Source organism: Portunus trituberculatus, chromosome 8, assembly GCF_017591435.1.
Source record: "Portunus trituberculatus isolate SZX2019 chromosome 8, ASM1759143v1, whole genome shotgun sequence".
Lineage (NCBI taxonomy): Eukaryota > Metazoa > Arthropoda > Malacostraca > Decapoda > Portunidae > Portunus > Portunus trituberculatus.
Genome location: NC_059262.1, coordinates 1,053,605 through 1,080,000, shown reverse-complemented (window position 1 = coordinate 1,080,000; position 26,396 = coordinate 1,053,605). Strand labels below are relative to the sequence as shown.

General features: G+C 41.0%; 2 protein-coding genes and 1 long non-coding RNA gene across 3 annotated transcripts in view; all 3 read left to right on the top strand.

The window, feature by feature from the left end:
* Nucleotides 1–2,103, top strand: part of LOC123501073 (mucin-5AC-like) — a 44,396-nt gene extending 42,293 nt beyond the window's left edge. The window contains 1 exon segment of the mRNA XM_045249655.1: nucleotides 1–2,103. This exon segment is cut by the window's left edge and continues 590 nt beyond it. The gene's annotated coding sequence lies outside the window, so the exon portion shown is untranslated.
* Nucleotides 2,104–5,232: 3,129 nt separating this feature from the next.
* On the top strand, nucleotides 5,233–19,424 carry LOC123501094. The gene is made up of 4 exons (XR_006673556.1): nucleotides 5,233–5,451; nucleotides 13,999–14,136; nucleotides 17,031–17,277; nucleotides 17,995–19,424. It is a non-coding gene; the product is annotated as an uncharacterized LOC123501094 (long non-coding RNA).
* A 2,873-nt stretch (nucleotides 19,425–22,297) lies between these two features.
* On the top strand, nucleotides 22,298–25,621 carry LOC123499819. The gene is made up of 2 exons (XM_045248320.1): nucleotides 22,298–22,896; nucleotides 25,204–25,621. The coding sequence occupies exons 1-2, from the start codon at nucleotides 22,481–22,483 to the stop codon at nucleotides 25,619–25,621; spliced, it is 834 nt and encodes a 277-aa protein (XP_045104255.1). The 5' UTR covers nucleotides 22,298–22,480.
* The last annotated feature ends 775 nt before the right edge of the window (nucleotides 25,622–26,396 follow it).

Genomic DNA, 26,396 nt, shown 5'->3' with positions numbered 1-26,396 from the left:
TTTTCTTCTTTTTCACCTGTATCTTTAGGAGAATCTAGCTCTTTTATCTATTATTAGGTGGAGCAATCTTGGTTCCTGGAAATTTAGTTTTTTTATGAACTAAAAGAAGAAATGTGTTATTTGTTGATTGGTGGCTTTTGTTTAATCAGTTTTTCTTCTTTTTTCTGTATTCTTTGAAAGGTTTAGTTTACTTATTTGTTCATAGCCAGCATGCCCTTGACTCATGGAAGTGACATCTTTCTGAACTAAAAAGAAAAGTCACTCTATTTATTTATAGATCATTTTTGTTCTCTCTCTCTTGTACTCATAGGAAAAGTGACATTTTCTTTTATTGTTTTGTCCACTGTGATGTTTGTTTAGGTTACTCCCACAAGAGTTGCTCCAGGAGAGAGAAATGGTCAAGTATTCTTTTTAAGTCATCAAACACATCAAGATTTGTATTGCTTAATGAAAAAATAAGCGATTTTTTATTTATTTATTTTTTTTTTTTTTGAGTTCTTCAAAGGTGATAGATTGTATTTTTCTTCAAACCAATTCACCCAAAGAAGAGAGTGACCTTTTTTTACGTGTTTGAAAAAAAGGTTCATTCTTGTTATTAGTGAGCTCCCAGAAGTGCCTGACCTCTCCCTGAAGTCACCGTGAAGTGAGTGCCTTGTTTCAGAGGCCAACTGTCTTCCATAAAAAGAAAACTCAACTTCTGTAAGGCACAAAGAGTGACCTTAACCAGAAACTTATTCAGAAGCACCAACAGGAAGATGCTCGTGTTGTGACCCTTGTGTGCCTTATCTTGCCTGACCTGACCTGATCTGACCTGAAGCTGTACCTTGCTCACTCATCCTCCAAGGCAGCACCACCCTCATGAGTTGCTAGGGAATCTCAACACCTCATCACTTATTGAGGACAAGAGATAGAGGGGAATCAGAATGCTGTATCTATCACTGCTGGGATGGATGGAGAGGGGATCTGAATGCCCTACCCTTCTATACTGCTGCCAGGAGGGAGGGAAGGAGGATCTGAACACCTTATTCTTTATTTAATGGCAGGAGATAAGAGGGGAATCAGAATGCCTTGTTTAACACTGCTGGGAAGGAGAGAAGGATCTGAATACCCTACCCTTATTTAATGTTGCCAGGAGGGAAAGGAGGAGGATCTGAATACATTATTTATTCTCTCTTGCTGCTGGGAGGGAGGTAAAGAGAAGCAGAATGCCCAGTGTCCCTGTGATGGTGGGAGGGATGCAGAGAGGATCCAATGCCCCCATTCCCTGTCTAATTATACTGGAAGGGGCAGCTGATCCTAAGTCATTTCATTCCCATGTGCTAATATTTCACTGGATAGGACTGTGTGTGTGTGTGTGTGTGTGTGTGTGTGTGTGTGTGGAGGAAGAGGTACAGTGTTGTGAATTGTGATTTGTGATTATAGTGCTCAACCACATTGTGTAAATGTGTGTGTGGGGGGGGGGGAGATAGGGTGAGTGAATGAATCAAAGTATATTCTCTACCAACATAATTTTAAAAATATTCTGAGATATTGTGAATAATCAAAAGTAACCAGAGAGAGAGAGAGAGAGAGGTGAATGTAAGTACTATGTGAATTAAGTAATGTATGCACAATGTCAGGTAATGGAGTATCTTCTGCAATAATTAATTACAAGCAGGACAAGCTTTAAGTTCTCACAAATTAAATGTAGATCATTGATAATTGATATTTTGTATTTCAGAAAACTTGAAAAGAGTGAAGTTATTATTTTGAACCAGTGTTTGTTGTGATTTTATACGAATGTTAGTTGTGGTTTTCAAGGCGACACTTTTTATATGTATTTTTATTAACTTTATTTAACTTCCTACTGTTTTTATGTGCCACGTGTGAATGAGGTTATAATTATTAGTAGTTTTGATATGCTGACTATACAGTATATAACTTCTTAATCACCTGTATAACTTTTCTTAATTATTTTCTTTTCTTTTGTGGTGTAATGTATGTTTCTTCTTTTGTATATAATGTAATTTTTTTGTACAATTATCTCAATTGGTGTGTTTGTACATAATTCCTTCACCAGACTGGTCAAGTGGTCCTTACCATGGAATAAAACGGTGACTCAAACTTGCCGCCCCTCATTCATTACTGGCTGCCCCGGGGGAGTTTCCTTCTTGCATGAGAGAGAGAGAGAGAGAGAGAGAGAGAGAGAGAGAGAGAGAGAGAGAGAGAGAGAGAGCTCCTAAAATAACAATATTTGAACTTTATATTATGTGGAAATGGTAGAATATCATGGAAGAAGAAATTATACAAGGTTGTCGTTGTTAAAAAAAGTCTTTTGTCTTGCTAACTTTGAATTTCGTTAGGTTGTATACTGGTCAAGCTACTGTGGTGTCTTGCTGTAAGGTTTTGCTTTAGAGACCATAAACAGAGGGGGCCCTGGCTACTTTTACGCCCGGGGCGAACTCTCCATCGGACGCCCTCTGCCAGCCCCAAAGCCCAAACCAAAACCCACCGCCGAACACCACCTGAGAGTGAGATCACAGGCGAAAGTTGATACCCCGCCCCCCCTTTCTTGCCTTTTCTTTTGACACACAACCTGCATACATGACTCAGCAGTAAGTTGATGTGATAGTAGGGGCGCCCCACCCACCACTTGACGTGGAAGTTAGCGGTATTAGTGTAGAAAACTGGTGATTTTTTTTTTTTTTTTTTTTGGGGCGGGGGTGGAGGGCGGGAAGGGCGTTCGTGCCCTGGGCGGTCGCCCACATTGCCCATAACAAAATTCGTCCCTGACCATAAGTTTGAGCATAGAACGGTAATTAAATCATACGAAAAGGAAGACACTCAACGACTGACAAGCTGCTGGAGCGTGAAGTAAAAAGACTTTCACCGCTGCGCCAAGGAACTGACAATCACTCAAACAGGAAGCACAAACCGATGTGATGGGAGAGCTATCACACACACACACACACACACACACATATATATATATATATATATATATATATATATATATATATATATATATATATATATATATATATATATAATGTGTGTGTGTGTGTGTGTGTGTGTGTGTGTGTGTATATAATAGGAGGAAGGGAGGCATGCAGTTAGCAAGATCAGTAGAACAGTTAGCATGAAAATAGCGATAAAGGATAGAGATGTGCAACACCCCGGGGTTGAGAGAAATGCTGAAGACGGTCAGTCAGGGGAGGAGAGTTGATGAGATGAAAAGCTTTTGATTCCACCATATCTAACAAAACTGTATGAGTGGAACACCCCCACCGCCCCCAAAAAAAAAAAAAAAAAAACATGCGAAGAGTAGGCTACTACTCCTCCATACAGGGACGGATAAGGCCCTTGTAGAGTTAGCAGTTGGATGAGCGAGAAAAACTGGCGGGGACGCCGCAGAACGCCTAATTTCATGGAAGCTGTTTTAGCAAGAGATGAAATGTGAAGTTGGCAGTTAAGATTATGAGTAAAGGACAGACCGAGGATATTTAGTGTGGAAGAGGGAGACAGTTGAGTGTCACTGAGGAAGAGGGGATAGTTGTCTGGAAGTTGTTGTTGTTGTTGTTGTTAAGGCCGCGAAGATCTTTAGATCCTTATGAGTTCTGGAGTAGTCCTGTGTGGATATCATATGCGCGATAGCTGGCCGGCCTTCCTCAAGAAGGCACAGGTAAGGCGAAGGACAGCAGGTTGCCGGGAGGGATGGGCAGGTCGAGTGTTGTGATGCCCAGGGCAGAGAGCTGAGAACGTAATACAGTGCGGTACGTGGGAGTGGAAGCGTGGGCAGTAGAGCAGGAAAAGTTGTCTGGAAAGTTGTGTCGAGTTGATAGATGAAGGAATTGAGTTTTTGAAGCATTGAACACTACTAAGTTTTCTTTGCCCCAAGCAGAAATCTTAGGAAGATTTTAGAAGTCAGGCGTTCTGTGACGTCCCTACGTGACCTGTTGACTTCCTAAAGGGTTGGTCTTCTCTGATAGGACGTGGAATTTTGTAATATTATGTTTCTTTCAATGAATATATCATTCTAGGTAAGAATTAATCATTCAGTGGTATATATATATATATATATATATATATATATATATATATATATATATATATATATATATATATATATATATATATAAATAGCATAGTCACCAAAGAGGTTGAATCTAACCTCCTTGATAGTCACCTATTCAATCCCGTGACAAGCTACGTGCATTGTAGATATTTGTTAAATAAAATTAACTTATCATGCCTAAAAATACACATGCATCAAATACATATGAATTATAATGTACTTTTATTAATTTCACGTGGCTAATAAAGGCGTACAAGATGGAGGAAAGTAAAACAATCCTTACAGCAAGGCTGTTCTGGGAGGCGCCGCGTGACTCTCTGCAGTCTCCACTCACGGTCATTCACTCAGTTACTGTCAGTCAGTGTCACTCAACCATTGTTGACTCCTGACAACTCTGAGGCGGTGGCAGGAAGTATTTCTCTGGTTTTGTGGTCCTATTCTTTCCCTCGCCATTGGTGGTGCAGGTGCCAGAACGACCCAGCTTATAGTGTCATGGAGGGAGGCAAGAAATACCTGGAAGAGTCTGAAATGGAGGTGTAATAGAGAGAGAGAGAGAGAGAGAGAGAGAGAGAGAGAGATCCAAAAGTAACAAGGGAATCATTCAACTGTGAAAAACTATTACATGTCTGAGAACAAATGCAAACTACTACTACTGTTACTACTACTACTACTACTACTACTACTACTACCACTACTACTTCTTCTTCTTCTTCTTCTTAAATAAAAACAGCGTTTTCGCTGTTATTTGAGTTGACTTCAACTGGAGTTTGGCGTGCTCGCCAAAACGCTCCCTCCCTCCTGTGGTATGTATCAGCTGACTCTCCACTGACGCAGTGGTGTCAGGTGCAGAGTAATTACTTTGTTTTAGGGTAATTCGAGTACTATCACGGTAACCATTTCATTTCAGCCTAATATTATATCATCTTACATATCATGGTAATGTTTCTTACGTTTACATACATATAAATGATCTTTGATAAATATTTTTTTTAACAAACATGGTAATGTTTCTTACGTTTACATACATATAAATTATCTTTGATAAATATTTTTTTTAACAAACATGATAATTTTAAAGCAAACAGGGTAATGGTAAGGGTGTATTTAGGGTAAAATTCGCAACTGAGCTTCCAGCACTGCCAGGGCACTGCACTCACCACCACAACTGTCAAGATGGCGGAAGCAGGCAGGTACTCTCGGGACTCGTCTGATTCTCCACGCTCATCGCCGGATTTAAGCAAGATAATGGAACTGCTTCCTAAATTCTTCACCAGCGGTGCCGTTGTGGATTCCTTTATGAGTGTTCCACGTTCGCTCGCCATCTATGGAGAGTGTTCGGCGCGGCAGCATCAGATGGTGGAGCAGCGCTAATCAGCTGTTTTGGTTGCGACTGAAAGGTAAGTTAACTGAATACTGATCTCAACTTTTATGTTAATGTTCCGAACTTCCCCACAAAATCGTTAGCCAGGAAGATTAATTTTGGGTCTACCAACGCCACCTATAAACTCCTGCACTTGACTTGCACGGAGAAACACGTGGCCGTGGCCGAGGCCGAGGCCAGGAACCTGCACCGCAGATGACAAATGCCCCATGGAGTGTTTTGCTTGGTCAGTTTGCAGTTTCACACAACCTTATAATCTGGAATCTGTGACTCATGTTTTTCTGGGTGAAAAATGTATTGAAATGATCGATGGTATGTGGCATTTCCATCCCAAATGAATATTTTTCGAGTTGTGAGTTTTGAACTCCAACTTAAGCCTACCTCTTCTTGGTGACTTGTTAGGGTCGTGCAGGCTGTGTCACAGCCTCTAGTGCCCCAAAGGTGCAGTATGTGGTGGTAATGCGTTCAAGCTATATGCGATGGAGCTGGTTTGTTTTTTGTAAGAAGGCCCTGGTGAGTTTGAGTCTTGAAATCCTGAGCGGGATTTGTGGAGCCGCCAGTCAGTGTTGGCTTGTTTAACCTTCCTCTCATTCCCAGCGATCTTGGGGGATCCATGGGAAATGGGATTTTTCTTTGGGTGGGGGGAGGTTTACATGAAGTAATGGGGATTGCAAAAGAAGTCAGAAATCAACAAAGTCACATAGAAAACTCTGAAAATACTTTGATGGCGGGTGAACGCGGCGGTCCAGCTGTTAGTTTGTTTACACAGCTGGGCCGCCACGTCCACCTCCCCTCCCTGCCATCAGAGTTGTTTCAGTTTTGATGTGATATGTTGATTTCAGACTTTTCTTATAACGCATATAACACAATTTAATGCCCTTCCCACTACAAGCTAAAGCTCCTATGGATCCCCCAAGATCGTTGGGAATGAGAGTTAGGCATAAATTGGAGTTGAAAAAAGTTTTAACATGAAAAATATTCATGCCACGTACCATCAATCATATCACTACATTTCTCACCAGGAAAAAAAAAAAAAAAAAAAAAAATCGCATACCAGATCCCATGGATGGGTTAAACTGCAAATTGACTTTTTTTCTTTTTGCATATCAATCAAGATCATCAATTACTGGATAAAATAAAAAGCATAACAATGCCTTCCTCCCTTCCTCACACCAACAACTGGGGACCTCTTGGGAAAGTAGGCTTTTAGGTGGGAAAGCTAAAATAGACCAAATTTTGCAGTTCTAGAAAAATTCTGTGGCCATACTAGGCTGAAGCGAAAAAAAAAAAAATCCTAACATATTGATGACATTTATTCTAAATTATTTAAAACATATAACATAACATAACATATAACATAAATAATAGGATAACAAAGGGCCACCAGGGCCCATCTAGGTTATCCTGTATCAGTCGCACAGCGACCTCGTCATCAGTACTTAAAGATACACTTACAAGTACACAATACATTATATACTAATTCTAAATATTTGGCCCATTAACAGGGGTAAGTCCTACAGCGAAATCCTCTACAATTTGTGGTCCCCATACATGGGGATCATGTCTTGTTTAACTATAGTAAATTTCTTATAAAACTATCATGCAGCGCTATACATAATTATAAATCTAATAAATTTAAGTGCTTATCTAATCTGTTTTAAACATTGTCAAACTAGTGCTATTTACAACCGTCTCTGGCAATGCATTCCAGAAGTCTACCACCCTATGACTAAAGAAATATTTTCTTATATCTAACCTGCAGCCTTGCTTTCTAATCTTCCTGCCATGATTTCTAGTCCTACTTCCTCCTCTAAGGTAAAGAAAGATCTCACATCTATGTAGTTTGTATCTGAGAACATTTTAAATAACTCTATCATATCCTCTTATACATCTCCTCTCAAATGAAAACATGTTTAATTCCTTTAATCTATCTCTATACTCCAGGCGCTTTAATGCTGGTATCATCCTAGTTGCTCTTCTCTGAACTGCTTCTAACATGTTGATATCCTGCCTATAGTGGGGTGACCAGGCCTGTATGCAATACACTAAATGGGGCCTAACATAGGAATTATATAAGCTACGCACCACTTCCTTACTTTTATGACTAACATTTCTATTTATAAAACCCAGGATCCTATTTGCCCTATTTCTTGCTTCTAAACATTGCTTTGAAAATTTCATAGTCCTGTCTATCACTACTCCTAAATCCTTTCCTTCCTCTACTGCCTCTAGCCAACATCCCTCCATCTCATAGTTAAGGTGGAAATTCATTAATTTGGTCAAAAAAATTGAAAATTTGGAAACTTGGTACTTGGGTTTGTCTCTGGAGAGGGAAGCCATGGCCGAAGTTGCCAGGCACATAACGCACTGCTTACCTGGTAATGGCGGGTTTAAAGGGCCGGCCCTTTCAATACCCAAGCGTGCATACGCCCCTTTTTCTTCTAGTCTTTGTTTTGCTTGTATTTATTATTTTTTTGAGCTGTTTTATTTATTTTTGCGTGATGTACGATAGTTTAGTATCAGGCAGTGAGGGTGAGGAAGACGCTACTCCTCAGTACCAATCGATACAGCCTTAGGGAGTGCGTGCGTGCAGCCTACCTGTTGATCGTATTTTACACGTGTTGGGTTCCCAAATTGTGACAATGCCACGTGTAAGGCCATGATGTAACATGGCCTGAAACTATCTAAACAGCCACTACCAGCCTCCAAGCAGTTGTCAAGGGATTATGTAAGTACATATCTGAGTTTGGTACATATTGGAGTGAGTTATTTTTTTTTTTTTTATACCATGTGGGCTTTTCACGGGAATTTATGGGCTAAAGGGGATACTTTTTAGGGTACCTCCTATCTTAAAGCCCACCTGCTAGGAAACCGTTGCCCCGAGTGAGGAAGCGAGTTATGTGGGGGTTTTGAAGATGTTCACAGAAAATGCGTTTTCTCGACTTTCAGTTTTTCAGCATATACTGTTGAATAACTTTTTCAGTAATTGGTCAATTTCAAAAATTTTTGCAGCAAAATGATCAACAACCTCATCTTAACAAATGCTAGCATGATAATGCATGAACTCACTCAAATAAATTTACAACAGGCTTATAAACTCAAATTTTGATGAAAAAAAGGTAACAATTTGGCGTGTAATGAAATTGTTATAACATAGGTTATGTGTATGCCGATGCTAACATTTATTTGTTGTTATGTATATTATATGTGGTTAAGAGGAAATTGCCACACTGTTATTAGTTTTGATTTTATAATGGTATTTTGAATTATTTTCTTATCGCCGAAAAAAAATTTATTGCAAAAAAAACTACGCCACATTTGTGTACCAAATTAACACTGAAGACGTACACCATAAACGTACACCTTGTGTATAAATATTATTGAATTCGGTGAAAAAATAGCAATGGGAGAGCCAAAAAACCGATATTGATATCGAGTCATCGAATTACCACCTTAAAGTTTGTGTTGTCTTTACCTAAATGCATAACCTGGTTGGTCGGCAGATTTTGCTCCATCCCTCGATCCCTCAGTCAGTTACAAATACATAAAAGATTGTGGATGTCTAACCCAACTTAGGTATTCTGATTACTTTAAACTAACCTAACTTAACATAATCTTTTAACCGACCCTACACTTCCTTTGCCTACCCACACTTACATGAGGAGAGGGTATGAATGGCTTTGTGTTTGAGCATTTATATTAGCAGTATTAGATACAGCTGTGAGCATCCATCCATAAATACTATATAGCAAGGTAAAGATGTAATACATGCATTCTCTTAACTTGCTATATGCTGTGGGGGAACAAATAATTTCAACTCATGCAAATACTGTATTCTCTAGGTTTACCCAATTAATTTCACATCATTGGTTGAATGAATATTTTCAACCAATTTGAACCAGCCAAATTTGCAACCAATTCGAACCAGCCAAATGAGGTTAATTTGGAGTACAAATATTGTTTGTAGCCACACATCCATCATGGCGACTGAGCTGCTAACATACCCGTGCATTGGTGCATTGTTTTTGTATTGAGACGTGGAACAGTTTAAATGAAGAAGTAGTGTCTGCAACGAGTGTGCACACTTTTAAAGTAAGATTGGATGAGTGTAGATATGGAGACGAGGCCACATGAGCATAAAGCCCAGGCCCTGTAAAACTACAACTAGGTAAATACAACTAGGTAAATACACACACACACACACACACACACACACACACACACACACACACACACACACACACACACACACACACACACACATGGAGAGGTAATATTATTGCTTGTCATCCCTTCATTTCTAGATGTGAGTGATGATGTTATACCACTGCAATCATCAAGCTCACTTGATAGTGTGCATCCTTGCCTGCCACCATTATCACCACCTGCAATAATAGTGTGTGAAGGTACATTGCCATCGTCCAGCACACACAATGATAGTCTGCATCATTCACTGTTATCCTACACTATACACACACACACACACACACACACACACACACACACACACACACACACACACACACACACACACACACAGTGGTTAGCACGCTCGACTCATAATTGAGAGGCCCGGGTTCGAGTCCCGGTAAGCGGCGAGGCAAATGGGCAAGTCTTTTAATGTGTGGGGTGTGTTCACCTAGCAATAAATAGGTAAGGGATTTAACTGGAGGGGTTGTGGCCTCGCTTTCCCGGTGTGTGTTGTGTTGATGTAGTCTCAGTCCAACCCGAAGATCGGTCTATGAGCTCTGAGCTCGCTCCGTAATGGGGAAGACTGGCTGGGTGACCAGCAACTCTGGTTTATGTATTCAACATTCAAAAGTTGTGCAAAAGCTATTTTACCAACTTTTTTCTATTCATGCATTTATGAAATCTGGAGACTATTAAACGGGTCCCTCTCCTATTCAGTCTCGTGTCTCCCTGTAAGAAAAGAGACAGACTATAAATATGTGCTGCAAAGTATTGTGGATTTAGCCAATACTGTTGCTGTGGAATGTGTGACTGTCAATTAAGACCATGCGATGTGGTGAGTCTTATCATTGACGATCCAGGGCTGCAGATTTCACTGGATCCCTGGAGTGTGGCAACAAGTGAAGGCCCATGGCTTGCAAGTTGCTTATTGCCAAGACAAATTCATCAGAAAGTTGCTTGCACTTCCATACCTGCCATGTGAGGATTGTGAGGATGTCATTGCAACATTTGACGAGCTAATGTCAAACACAGCGCTTACCCCTAACTTAATTTCTGTTGTTGTGTACATTCGCAAACAGTGGATCACATCCACTATCTTTTCCCCGGCTACCTGGAGTGTGTACAAGCTCAATGTGAGGACCAGTAAAGATGTTGAAGGGAGGCACAACTGCCTTGACAGTAAAGTGGGAAAGAACCAATTACAATTTTATGTCCTAACAATGCTTCTAAAAGAAGAAGCACAGGGTATTGATAGGACACTGAGGTTGGTGTCTGACAAGAAAATCAAGCAGATTCATTGAAAATCATATAGGACACTCCAAGTCTGCCTGTGTAATTGCTGGGAGAGGTACGCACACCAATGGAGATCTGACACTAAAGCAACTACTTGCTGAATGTTCCTATTTTGTATCTTGCTACTCTTTTTATCTTGTTTTGTCTCCTTTAATGTTTTTGAAATACTACATTTGATGCAAAACAATACACACTCATGATGTATGAATGCAATAAACACTTTTGACAAGTATGTACTACAGGTTTTTTTTTATAAATTTTAAAACTATTATTATTATTACATCCAGTGTGTAATATTCTTTTCTTAATTATAAGTTCTTTGATCATGATGACTAGGCAAAAGCTAACAAACTTTTAGGAAATGGAGTTGGGACACAACAGCTCAATATTTGGGCAGTTGGGGCACATCAATTACTGATGAAATAGATTCACCCTAACTTCTGGAGTGAATGGACTTGGGGTGCATCGTCATTGGGGCGAATGGACTGTAAACCGCTTTGGAGTCCGAGCAGTCATCAAATGCATGGGTTCGAATCGTGGCCATAGTCCGAGGATAGTGTAGTGGTCTGAGTCACTACACGAGGTGATAGCAGTAGCGAGCAGTCTAAGGCAACCGGAGGTTAATGGTTGCGTGCTGCACACAGGTGGTGAGTCACAGTATCCTACAGGGCCAAGCTCAGGGACTGGAGCAATATGGTCTTTTTACTGGATGGAGGCGTGTTGAGTGTGGTCGTCCCCCTGTCCACTACTGTGCCAAATCCGCCCCAACACACATCGCTCGGTCTCATTCGTCTACTGTTTACTAATTCTTAATGCATTTCATCTACCATAAAATACTTTCTTAGATTCAAATGAGGTTAGGATCTTGTTTTACTGTTATGAATGTACTGATCTTTGCAGTAAAAGCAATTATCATACTTAACACGACATGGCAGCATTGCCGTTCCAGTTTTGTCAGATGTTGCCAGTGCAGGTCAGAGGTCAGAGTGAAGGCTGGTCAAAGGTGACAAGGTCGTTCATTCCTCACCTAGCCGGCTGCCTGCTGAGAAGGAAGAAAGCGCCACAACTCGTGCTTCACCACTTCACAGCCCAAAGAAAAGATTTATGTACAATGTATGTAACTACTTTTTAGAAGAAAAGGCAAACAGAGGGCCTATAATAGAAACAAGTAAAGCACTGTGTTGGGTGGTATGGTTTGGCTAGTCCTGAAGGGAACACATGAACCTTAGGCTAATCCTTTAATTGACCCAACGTGCCTCTGCCCACTAGAAGAACTACAACACAACTTGCTGGTGTTTCACAGGTATTTTACTACAGAGGACCTCTTTTAGTGTGCACCTCAGGTAATGTGTTTTCAGCTCAGTGCACACCCTCACTTTGTATCCATCTCTTGTACAATGTGCAAAATTTCTGACTATGTGCACTTGGCAAAAGAAACTTTCATTTGAGAACAAAATATATTTGCTATAATATTATTTTTTCTGACAAAGACCAGTAAAATAAATTAAATATTTAGAAATTATATTTTATCAACAAAAATAATAATTAAATGTCAAAATATATGAATTAAACATTACATAACAAAGAACCAACGAGACAGTTCAGCGCCGTGTTTATGTTTTGGTCCAGCCATGTTGTTCCAGCTTGCCTCTGTTGCAGTTTTATGTTTCACGTTTGCTAAGCATTATGATAATTTTGACCTTTGTAGGTTGGTGATACGTAATATTTGTGGTTTTTCTAGGTTTGTGAATATGGCTCCTTCCAAGAATATGAAAGAGAAAGGTGTTACAGGTATAGATTATCAAGAAACGTAAAATGTTTTCACTTCAAGAGAAACTAGACATCACAGCCAAGGTTGAGGCAGGTGAGAAGCTTTGTGAAGTAGGCAGATTTTACTCTCTTAAATGAGTCCACAGTGCATAATATGGTGAATTGTAAAGATGCCATAAAGAAAACAGTGTAGGAATGATTGATATGGGGGCCCTTATGGGGTGGTCTCAGGGGTCAGTCGTGGTGGGTCCCAGTCCCAATCTTGTTTATAACATAGGGTTCCATTATTCAGTTAGTGCATTTTCGATATGTGTACACATTTTCTCTGTCCCTTTCCGGCGTGTTAAGAGAGAACCCCTGTACATTACAAATATTTCTTCACTGTGTACAACCACTGGTGCTTTCAGTAACCCCTCCCACACACACACACACACATGAGACTCTCTAGCCCATCTATCCAGTGTCACCCAAGCCGTAGCACCGCTGAAATCTTATCTGGGTCTGCCTGTAGTGGATCAGATTGACTTGGGGTTCAGTAAGATCCCTAACTTAATACTGCTCAGACCTTAAGGTACTGTAGGGGTGAACATCCCATGGTGCTGGAACCCCTGTGGTGAACAAACACATATGTTAAGCTTTTACACACACCTCACCAGGGTTTTTCGGTTACATATTTACACAAAGTTTTCCTCAAGGTGCACAGATGTTGCTAAAGTACACTGCCTGGTGAGAGGGCTGAGTCCTGCTCGGTAGGAGGCCAGTAAAGGTGGTATCACACTGGCCTGTGATACACGGAACAAGGGACATCCGCTCCAGATAACTAGAACTTTCCCGAGACTAGTGGAGCAAAGTTGGGATGGCTTGATATCCATTTTGATTCTCTATATGCTATCCCAATACAAAAATAAACCTAAAATATGTAATTAAAACCTATTATTTAAACCAAAAGGAACTTACATAAATTTTTTATATTGGTATAATAAAACACGAAGTTTGAAAATGAATCCAAGAGGTGAACAGTAGGTATGCTCCATGGAGCATACCTACTGTTTGGGTTACAGTAGAAAGGGCCTCCATTCAGGGTAACAGTTCACAAATGTCAGTTGGGTGGGCTTTCAGATAGAGTTAACCAAAATACCTTCTTTAGTCCATAAATTCCTTTACATGGAAAAAAGAAAAAAACCCTTGGACTAACTTGATTTGATGCCTTATCTTTCCATTAATCATTTGTACAAAGATATGTTACTTGTTCCTGTCCCTCATCTGCCACAATGTTAGAATAATGAACTGAACATTTCTTGTCCCACAGATTGGATCATACCAGACAGGGCGGGTTTGCTGAGCACCTGCTGCAAGACAAAAACATCAATTTTTTCAAGAATGCAAGAGTTACAAAGCAGACCTTCTGAGATCTTGTAAGCCTTGTTGATGCAGCACACCAGACAAGGTATTCAGGAGGATTTCATGCATTATCAAAATTAATGAAGAGTGTGTCTTGGTGTCTTGGTGGTATTTGGGGACAAAATGTAGCTTTAGGAAAATTGGTGAATTATTTGGTTATTCAGGAAGTTGTCTTCAGAGGTGTGCACAGATTCTTAGAGATAATCTGTGCAGAGGCAGACACATTTATCAAATGGCCAACACTTCATGAGACCACTGGTATTGAAAATGAATTCAAGTCAGTGGCAGGTTTTCCTGGAGTGATCACTGCTGTGGATGGGAGTCATATTGAAATAAAAGCACCAAGTGATGCACAAGCTGGCTACATAGATGGAAATGATAGGCACAGCATTACACTCCTGGCAGTCTGTGACCACAGTATAAAATTCACTTATTATTGATGGTGGGTTTCCAGGGTCTGCACATGATAACAGAGTGTACAGTTGCAGCACTCTTGGCCAAACAATTGTGTCACAACTGAGGCAATTATTTCCTTCAGCATCACACCACATCATTGGGGACTCAACCTTTCTGTTAACACTCTAGAAAGATTTTGAGGGCCGGGTTATGACATACACAAAGGAAACACAACACCAAACATTCACAACTAGGGTGGTTATTGAAAATACATTTGATTGGTTACAGGGCCGTTTCAGGTGCCTTCAGTACATTGATGCTGATGTGGAAAAGGCTATGCAAATAGTCAAAGCATGTTGTGTTCTGCATAACATTTCTCTTGAAAATCCGCAAGAAGAACAATACGTACATGCAAAAGGAAGTTGTTGAGATTGGTAGCAGTGATGGTATATATAAAGCAATTGATCTACCTAAAGTGGATGGAAGAGAAAAGAGGGACTTTGTTGCTGGTTTACTGTAAAGTCTTTTGTAAACTTTAGAACTAATATTAGTCTGCGAAGAATTTGGCGACAAAAAAGTAACATTTGTTACTAGTTGTTTTGCATATATGGTATTTGATGGCTCATAAGAAGTATGGGCTAATAAGATGCACCCAGTTTTGGCAGACATTGAAATGAAAAGAAAGGTAAATGAGCAGATTTAAGCTCTGAATATGAAATGGAGGATTTCACTGGATATTTGAAGATTCTCACATGCATTTAGATAATTATTAGATCCCATTTAAAAGCTTTAATATTTGCCAGTAGCCTACGTACCAATCTTGTTGTGAGATGTAAACATGTACCCGGCACATGGCATTAACACTCTATGAGAGACTACAGCCCTAATAAATTTAATCATAACTTTTCTTTCCTTTTTCATCATTCTTTTTACATGTATGTAAGGTAAAAATGTTAAATTATAAGGGCAATTTTAATTGTATGAAAGTGTTTTACCTCACTTAGTAACAGCATCACACTGCTGATCTTGACACTTGCCCGTGTCAAGATCAAGATCGTCAACTGTGTGTTTTGCTTTGGTTCATATGATGTATGGAAATTCTTCCTGACTGGTGTCATTCTCTGAATTACCGTTAAGTATGACCTAATATATATTGTTACCATGAAGAAAGAGGTGTTTAGTGGTGTAGTACCAATCATCACTCTGTTTACATTTGCGGAGATGTCTGGGGTTTGATTTTATAGCCTCTGTTTTGCCATAGACTGACCACCAACCACTGCCTCAATACTGAACCTTGCCCTCATAGGATGCAGTATCATTTCCCAAGACTTTTTTTTTTTTTTTTTTTTAAGGTGAGTCTTATGAGCCATCAAATGTATGTTGCTTGTATGTGGTTTCTTTATGTATTTACTCATTGATGTCATTACTTAACCCTTTCACTGCAGGTGTCTTATTGATAGGCCCATGCCCCCTCCTTGTACGGCAAAATTTTTTTGCTTTATTTATCATATTTAATCTTTTAAGTGAATTGTATGTTCATTCCATACCAGAAAATCCGTCTTGTGGTGGTGAAGGTAAGTATCTCAGTAAGAAATTACATCAGAACACGGCACCAGACCCGTGACTGTGCTGCCAGGCGCACCATGAAACCACTTGCTTCTCAACATTATTTATTTGATTTTTGTACAGAAATATTTCCATGACAATTTTTTAGTACACAATTTATTTGCATTTTAGGGATTCAAGTATGCCGTTTTCGTACGACGTTGTTTACAAACAACGCTCGTCACTAGCCTGTTGTTAAAGCTTCGTGCATTCCACCCCTGGAGGGCTCATCAGTGTTGTCTATCAGTAATGTCAGGGAGAGGAAGTGAGGAAAGGGAATGCTGTAAGTAGAGAGATGTGTATTGTAGATTGGCGAGGGAGGAAGGTGGTGGAAGGATGTAGGTAAGACTGAATTGTTGACAGGTGCAAGAGACATTGTTTCAAGTATTTGTGATCAGCAGCTGCACTGGATGAAGGAAGTAGGAAGTGTTGATGGGGTCATTGGTGTAAAGGCCCAGTTAAGTACCAAGCGTGTGTTGTTTTCTCAAAATTAGCTGTGAGGCAGGAAACACTTTATGAAAGGGCAGGGGGTGGACCAGTATGTGCTGTGGGTAACATGGTCCACGAGACAGTTTCTTTCCACTAGGGGTTGATGGAGCTGAAAGTGTGTGGGAATGCTGGCCTGCTATGTTGATAGATTGATTGATTGTTATTACTATTATTATTACTATTTTATATTTTCCTCTTGGTCTTAAGTTTCTCTGTTTATATTTCTCCTGATGAAAACTTGACTGGTATTAGCAACAGACTGCTCTCCAATAGCTGTCCTGTCATAGATTAAAAACTTGGTTTGATGACAGCTTCAGTTTTGACAGTTAACTTTGTACACTTGAAAGGCCACAGAGATAAGGAGTTTGGTATTTGTTGCTTGCAAGAGAGGGGTGAAGGAAATGCAAGTATTGAATGAAGCAGCACATTTACCATATATCATATTTGCAGTGTGAAGATCTCTGCTTCGAGAGGTTTGGTGTTAGAAGAGAATCATTACTAACAGAGAGGAGCAGTTTTGCAAGAATGTTGTTAGTCAAGTGGGTGGCAGCTTCAGTGCAGCAGAAGGAATCAAGTGTTGAAATCTCCCTTCACCAGCATTGCCACATACAACACCGACACCTGCTGTGGTGTGTGTTGATGTCACTGCAGCACTCCTTCCCTACGTGTCCAAGACTCCACTGGTCGCGGTGTCTTGGTAACTTTTTTTATTTGTCCTACACAGTCTAGGTTTGTTAGATTGTTTGACATGGAAGTTAATAGTAGCATTTAATCAAGGAGTTGAAAATGCTTTTTTTTTTTTTTTTTTTTTTTTTTTCCAGAGTAAATAGTGATGTGATAAAAATTGTTCTGAAGTATGATGGTGGTGTGATATGGTGGAGAAGATGGAAAGGAAGGTGGTGAGCAGATCCAAGGCAGTGATAGTGCAAGACAACAGCAGCTCAGCACCACAGTGAGGACGTACCTGCTCACATCTTCCATTCAATCTTGTTCACTGCCTCATAGCACCATCTTGTTCAGGTAAATATTCATCATACCACTACTTCTATTTGTGTATGGTAGTGCCATGAAGAAACAACCACATTGTGAACTCAAAATGAATTCTTCCACCTGTATTATCTTGATGGAATGTGAATGTGTCTAGGTATTCTGAGGCTGAGTGGGACCTTGTAGAGGGAGTGTTGAGAACTATTACCTTTGGGGGAAGCAGAACAAGAGGCTTCAGCTGCAAGTAGAGGACTGATGGATGAGTTTTGTGTAGCATTTTGTCATTATTTCCTTCATTATAAAGATACAAATATGGAGGTCTCAAATCTCGTACTGTGTTGGTTCTGTCATGTTTATTGGAGTAACAACCACAATGCCAGTAGCCTGCATGTTTCTTGATGCTCAGATGCTCAGTGTGCCTCCACAGGTAACGGTGACCTGATGAAGCAGACAAGATGATCCCCCAAGAAAAGCCGGCAGGATGGAGGACGCCACTCAGGAGGCAAAAGTAAGTCCGTCATTAACTGGACCTGGAACATGAGAGCAGAGGAGTAAGACCAATCACCAGCCACAGGAGGGAGAGATGATCACCATATTGTGCCCCAGCTGTGGTGACCAACTGTGGTTTGTAGACATACTGTGGATCCGAAAGAGAGATTGATTGATTATTTTGTTGTTTATTTTGGTTATGCAAATACATACATAATCAATGAAAGTACATATAAATCCTGATTGTGCAGTCAGGTCCAATAAGCCGAGGCTTTAGTATGGCCTGTAGAGTAAGTAAGATATAGGCATGACGAGTGGTGCATCAATGCAACTTAAATGTTAATACATAAATGTACTATATAATCGTATAAAATGGAAACATTTCTGTATATGAGGCGTTGCGTGACGGAGGGAGTTAAGCGCCACCATAGACGAAATTGAGTTATGTATAGCACTGTCTTCGCCAGTCTCAGCTTTCCAGCGGTACCAAACTTAGGAGTAAGCGCCAACGCCTTCATGGTCAAAAATCCCATAACGTAACATTAACTTTTCTCCGTACTGTTGCTCCATCCGTCATGCATCAACCCAGCCTTCACGAGGGGAGATAAGTGACAAGCTGAGTGACCAATCCCTTGCTGCGTAGCGTACCGCATAGCTCTGCCTCGGCCAATCACTGTCTGCCGTGCATCCCCAGCTGCCCGCGGCCCGCCACCAGCCAAGCCAGTCTACGCTATTGTTTCCGCAAACCCCGTGATTAATAACTTTGTTTTTTTTATAACGTTGGTCAGTAGATACTGTGTTAAGGCTTCTAACAGTGGTGAAGGGAGTGCCGAAGCGGGGTTATTACGACACAAAACAGGCCCCAGCCCTAGTGAGTGGAAGAGAATTGTGGCGAAAACCAAACGGAACACCGGCCAGGAATACGTGAGCCGAGATACAGGGAAAGTTGTAAAAAAGCGTGAGGAAGGGCTTGCATGCAAGGATGGTTACACACACAACTGTTTGGGTCTATGGGCGATATTATGGGGCCGTGGTGCAAAGTGCTTGTGTATGTAGCTTTGTGTACAAATAGGCTTGTTTGCAGGTATATATCATGAAGATTTAGTATCCTGGATTCATTAAACAGACATTGTGTTTACAATGATCATAACGGTTTTTATAGCACATAATGTGTATTAGTGTGACAAATAAAGCTGTCAACGTATGGTTTGTAGGCACCTCCCTCTCGGTTTAGGCTCACATCTTTCCATCTTGGAGGAGACATCTGGCAACCCCCATGACACTGCGGGTGGAACGTCCCCTCTGCATGAGGGGAGATAACACAACGACGAGATGGATAGTGTTATATACATGTCATTTGGGAGTGATGTGGATTTTAGTGAAAGTGAAGACAATGATTATCTGGAGACCGATGAAAGTGAAGACAGTGATTATGTGATAGAGACTGAAGAAAGCAGTGATGGCACAGATGAAGAAATTTTAGAGCGTCCATCTACCTCAGGAGGACACGTTAGAGCTCGTGCGCCATGTACGCGAAGGCGTGCCTCACGTGTAAGAAGAAGAGATCACATGGGAGTAGCAGAGGAAGAGGTGCTGCCGCACATGAAGGCAATTTTCAGTGGACTGATGGTGAGGACTAGTCCAACCATGCCTTTATTTACTGGAGAGCGTGTTGGAATTACTGATGAATTTCCAGAAGTACAACACGATTGTGACTATCCTATAGTGACAGACAAACAGATATCATGCCTATCCTATAGTGACAGACAAACAGATATCATGCCAAGTGTGCAGAAAGCTATGATGTGCTCTCTCACTCACAAGAAGGAATGGGTAGATATGATGAGATGATGAACTGGCGTTCATTGCTTTGACTTTGCTCATGGTTCATTCTAGAAAACCTGTTCGATATGATTATTGGAACGGGGGGACGTGCTATTTATGCCAATATTTGCAAGATCTACGACTAGAGACGGATATAGCAATATACTGACTGAGAAATCTTCATTTTGCTAGTGATAAATGTGCTGATCCACTCTGGAAAATCAGACCAGTGCTACAAAATTTCATCAATCCATTTCAAAATATGGTTATAGATGAGTCGCTCATGCTCTTCAAAGGGAGACTAAAATTGAAACAGTACATACCATCAAAACGACATCGATTTGGAGTGAAAATGTATGTGCTATGTGACTCTGAAACCGGAATTATGGTGAATATATGCATCCATTCAGGCAGTAACATAGACAATGTAAAAAAAAACATCCTCTTGGACTCTCAGGCTCAGTGGTAGAAGAGCTCATGAAAGATTATCTGGAAAAAGGCCATATCTTGTACACCGATAACTGGTACACGAGTCCAGAGTTGGCCAAATATTTACACGAACACAACACTGGTGCAGTGGGGACTGTTAGACCTAACAGAAGATACATTCCAGACTTTGAAGCTACAAGAAAAGGTGACATAATAAAATACAAGACAAGTGATATGATAGTGAAATGGCATGATAAAGGGAAGTACACTTGCTCTCCACTGTCCACACTGGCCAAATGAAAGACACAAGAAGGACTACAACATAAACATGAGGCTTGTTGATAAAACTGATATGCAGCTAAGTCTTGTAGACAGCCTCAGAAAATCTGTCAAGTGGTATAAAAAAGTATTTTTCCATCTGATAGATGTGTGTTTGTTGAACACCTACATCATCTATATGACTAAACCAGGAGAAAGGTCATCGCTAAGATTATTCAGACAAAACATCATCAAGGAGATGCTGCGCAGATATGCTACACAAACGTCAATTTATTCACGCCCGGGTAGACAGAGCCACCTGGCCCGGGAGGGACTCGAACGTCTGGGAAATCAAGGCGTAGCATTTAATTGCCCAGATCATGTTCCTCCCCGACTGGGAAAATCAAAGAAAGAACAGTGAGAATGCATAGTTTGCAAAACAACGCAAATGAGGGAAAAGAAGCGCAAGCTCATCATGACAATGTGCCGAGGATGTAATGTTGGGCTGCACCTGGGTGATTTTCAGCCAGTATCACTCGCTCAAATCATTCTAGGAGCTCTACATTCTTCATGATTTCCAAGGTAAATATGACATATGTTGTACTGACAAAAATAGTATTGTAAGATTCACCGAATACTGACTTTACATAATATGATGTGTATGGGTGAGCGTTTGGGTGTGGGTAATTGGAGCTGTATGTGTCAATTTTATCTCATCTCCTTATCACAGGTAGGGCAGAGGGCCAGGGTGTCTGTGAAGGAGTCCTACACTTCACCATCCATTACTTCACAAGATAAAGTGAATGAGTGTTATTTGATTAGTATTATATATGTTTATATTATAGTTACGTGTTTTTAGACGAAAACTCACTCTCTTTCTATATTATAGTACAGGATAGGTCTAGTGAAAATATAAGGAAAACGACAGAAAAGAAACACGAGAAATAGAAGAAACATCAGCTGTTAGTGTCAAATTTGATCTCCCTTTCCTCTCCTTATTGCAGGCAAGGCAGAGGGCGAGGGTGTCCTTGAAGGGGTGTGTGTGTGTGTGGATACAGTTATTTTATGACAGCAGACAAACCATTGTATCAGGTGTGGTGTTTACATACTTTTATGTACAATTGTCGTTCGGGGTTCTTCTGGGTTCACACTTTGTTTTGAAGTTTCATTAGGGTTTGTAATGTTTCATTATGTTTCATTTTGTTATGTTTCTTTGTTTCGATATCTCGAACTTGTATGTATGTGAAGCTTCATGTTAGTTTACTTCTTTGTGCTGGATTAATGCTGGGATCAGTTCACTCCAGCTACTCGTCTTGTACATAGCTCTGATTACTGCTAAGTAAAGCCTTGAGAAGAGTTGAGTCTCTCTCTCCTTGGTATACAACAATTTACTTAGCAGTACATCGCTGGAGATGGAGAGGTTGCTACGTCCTGAAAGATTTGAAGGCTCCCGTGACACCACTCCTGCACAGTGGACGCACTGGCTCCGCACCTTCACTAACTTTGTGGACTCCATCACACCAGCGCCAGACAAACTGAAATTACTGATCAACTACATCGCGCCTGAAGCTTACTCTCACATATCAGACTGTACTACATACGCTGCAGCCATCGATATTTTGAAGACTGTGTATGTGAAGCCTACGAATGTGGTTTTTGCTAGACATCAGCTGGCTACTCGTAGTCAACGACCAGATGAGTCCATCAACGCCTTCGTCCACTCCTGAAGATCCTCTCCAAGGACTGTGAATTCAAGCAAGTTACTGCTGACACTTATACTGAAGAAGCAGTTCGCGATGCCTTCATCACCGGCCTTACCTCTCCTAACATACGCCAACGCCTGCTAGAGAAGGATTCGTTGACTCTTAGCGAAGCCATACAACTCGCCAGAAGCCTCGACTCTGCCCAACGCAATGCTGAAGAATACTCGTCTCCTACTGTTCCAGGGAGTCTACCTACTGCTGCTCCCGTTATCGCCACTACTGATGCCGTCTCTGCTACGCCACTCAGCCCTACCTCGCAAACTTCTGCTGCTGCTGCTGCTGTTTCGAAGGTTGGAACGTGCTACTTCTGTGGAGGTAGGAGACACCTTCGGTCTCTTTGCCCTGCTCGTCAATCTGAGTGTCGACAATGTGGCAAGACGGGACACTTCGCCAAAGTCTGCATGTCGCGAAATGGTTGGAAATCAAGAAGGATCTCCTCTACTTCTGCTGCTGCGGCGCTGGCTTCGGAATCACTCGCCCAACGCTGTGATCACTGTGCTCATAGTCCTGCAGATGACTCTCCAGTACTGGCTTCTGTTAGTACTCCTCGATGTTCCACCATTCCTGTAAGTGCTAATGGCTTAATGGTGAATTCCCTCGTTGACAGTGGCAGTACTATCAGCTTTATCCATCCTAAAGTAGTTAAAGCTTTGAGCATTGAAGTGCATCCTTCACGATCTGACGTTACTCTTGCTAGCTGTGAAACTTCCACTACATTGGGCCACTGTTTTGTCGATCTAACAGTGAAAGACAATCATTATCCTCATATCAAATTGGCTGTACTTCCACAATTGTGTTCAGAGATTATCTTGGGTCAAGACTTCATGGAAAAGCATCAGTCAGTGGAATTTACTTTGAGTGGCCCCTTACCCAAATTAACTGTATGTGGTGTAGCTTGTATGAAACTCGATCCACCCTCACTGTTCCCTAACCTCGCTCACAATGTTAAGCCTATCTCTACGCCAACCCGTAAGTTTTCAAAGGATGACGAGAGTTTTATTCATATGGAAGTGAAATCTTTACTACAAAAGGAGTTATAGAAAGCAGTCAATCCCCATGGAGAGCTCAAGTCCTAGTTACAAGTGACGAAAGACACAAAAGACGCATGGTAGTAGATTATTCAAGAACAATAAATCGCTTTACACAGCTTGATGCTTACCCAATGCCCCGAATACATGACCTAGTACACAAAATGGCCAAGTATAGAGTGTTCAGTAAAATTGATCTCAAGAGTGCTTACCACCAGGTACAACTTAGAGATTCTGAAAAGCAGTACACAGCATTTCAGGCTGATGGGAAGTTATACCATTTCAATAGGATACCTTTTGGCTTAACTAACTCTGTTGCTGTTTTCCAGAGAATAATGGATTCAATCATAGCAGACTGTGGATTGAAGCGACGTACGCTTACATCGATGATGTAATCATATGTGGAGAAGGACAGGAAGACCATGACAGGAATCTACAGCGATTTAATGAAGCTGTCTCTAAGTATAACCTTTCTTTAAACTCAAATAAGTGTCAGTACAGTCGTACAGAAATTAACTATCTTGGATACAGTATATCTAACGGTTGCCTCCGCCCTGATCCTGATCGTTTACAACCTCTAGTAGAACTACCCATTCCCGATAATCAGCCTGCTCTTAAACGAGCCCTTGGACTGTTCTCTTACTATTCAATATGGATCCGCAATTACTCTCAGCGTATTCAGCCACTCTTATACAATGTATCATTCCCTCTTAGCACAGCGGCTGTTAACTGTTACAACGCACTTAAGGAAGACATATGCAAAGCCTCTGTTGCTGCTTTTGACGAGACTTTGCCATTTCAGATAGAGACAGACGCTTCATCCGTCTCTATAGCTGCCAGCCTTTCCCAACTAGGTCGACCAGTAGCGTTCTTTTCTAGAACATTGACCAGTTCTGAAAGATTGCAACCGGCGGTAGAGAGAGGCTACAGCTATCATAGAAGCTGTGCGTAAATGGAGACTATTCATTATAGGTCGGAGATTCACTATCATCACTGATCAACAAGCAATTTCATTCATGTTCAGTTCGAAGCACACATCAAAAATAAAGAATGATAAAATTCTAAGATGGCGTCTTGAGCTCTCCGAATACACTTATGATATCAAGTACCGACCCGGCTCAGAAAATGCTCCATGTGACACTCTATCGCGTGCGTGCTCTATAACTACTAATGCTAGCTCTGCTTCCTGGAAGAAATACATACCAAATTGTGCCATCCTGGAATCACTAGGTTATATCATTTTGTAAAGATTAAGAACTTGCCTTTCTCTTTAGAGGACGTAAAGAAAGTCTGTAATCAGTGTACTGTTTGTGCTGAACTAAAGCCTAACTTCTATAGACCTCCCGACAGTAACCTCATCCGTGCTATGCAACCATTTGATCGCATTTCCATCGATTTCACAGGTCCAAAGCCATCCTGTACTAAGAATAAATACCTACTTGTCATGGTTGACGAATACTCCAGATTCCCTTTTGCCTTCCCCTGTTCTGATATGTCTTCTCTAACTGTAATTTCTTGTTTACATAAGCTATTCTCTATTTTTGGTTGTCCTTCTTCAGTCCATTCTGACAGAGCAGCTCAGTTTATGTCTCAAGATGTATCTGAATTCTTAAGGAATCATGGCATAGTAATGACTCACTCTACCCCTTATCACCCTACTGGTAATGCACAGTGTGAGAGAACAGTTGGTAACTTATGGAGAACTGTACGCCTGGCTTTGAAGTCTCTCAAATATCCAGAATGTAAATGGGAATTAGCTTTAGATTCAGCACTCCATTCTATCCGGTCATTGCTTTGTACTTCCACGAACCAAACCCCTCATGAAAGACTATTTTCTTTCCCTAGGAAATCTTTTAACGGTCATTCATTACCATCTTGGCTTACGTCGCCCGGACCAGTGTTGCTGCGGAAATTCGTCCGCACCTCTAAATCTGATCCATTAGTGGAAGAGGTCGACCTTGAGAGCGCGACACCTCATTATGCCCATATACGCTACCCGGACGGACGACAATCTACGGTCTCCACTAAGGATCTCGCTCCTACTCCAAGAGATCCAAACCCAGTTCACGTGCCCTGTAGCAGGAGACCGCCGGAGTTACCAGTTCACGTACCAGTGACCCCACTTCTGATGAGTGTACTACCGATCAAGACTCTGGGAGGATCAACTACCCTACGCCTGATAACAAGGAGTCTAAGGGCATCACAGATGACTGTACAGCTGAAACTCTTCTGCCACCCTCACCTACTAGAGTCGAACCTTTGAGGCGTTCGACCAGGGTTAGGAAGCCTCCCGATAGATTAGGATATTAGTGCTTTCTGAAATGTTTGTGTATGTGTGTGAGTGAGGTTACTTCATTAAGAGGGGGAAAATGTGGTGTTTACATACTTTTATGTACAATTGTCGTTCGGGGTTCTTCTGGGTTCACACTTTGTTTTGAAGTTTCATTAGGGTTTGTAATGTTTCATTATGTTTCATTTTGTTATGTTTCTTTGTTTCGATATCTCGAACTTGTATGTATGTGAAGCTTCATGTTAGTTTACTTCTTTGTGCTGGATTAATGCTGGGATCAGTTCACTCCAGCTACTCGTCTTGTACATAGCTCTGATTACTGCTAAGTAAAGCCTTGAGAAGAGTTGAGTCTCTCTCTCCTTGGTATACAACATAAGCAACGCTTAGAGTAGGCTATGCTGCACACAGGAAAGTCCTCTCAGATGATCAAGAAAAGGAACTTTCTACATATCTTAAACAAGCAGCAGATATTTATTACGGATTATCTGTGAAAGAGGTAAGAAAGTTAGCCTACCAGTTTGCTGAAGGTGCAAATAAAACTTTTCCTCCATCATGGAAAGAAAACAAGATGGCTGGTTCTGACTGGTTTTCTGGATTCTTAAAAAGGAACAAGGACCTTTCCATAAGGTCTCCAGAGGCCACTAGCCTCTCAAGAGCAACAAGTTTTAACAAAACAAATGTTGCATTATTTTTTGATAACCTGCAGTCTGTCCTTAATCGGCATAATTTAGGTCCTAGTGACATTTGG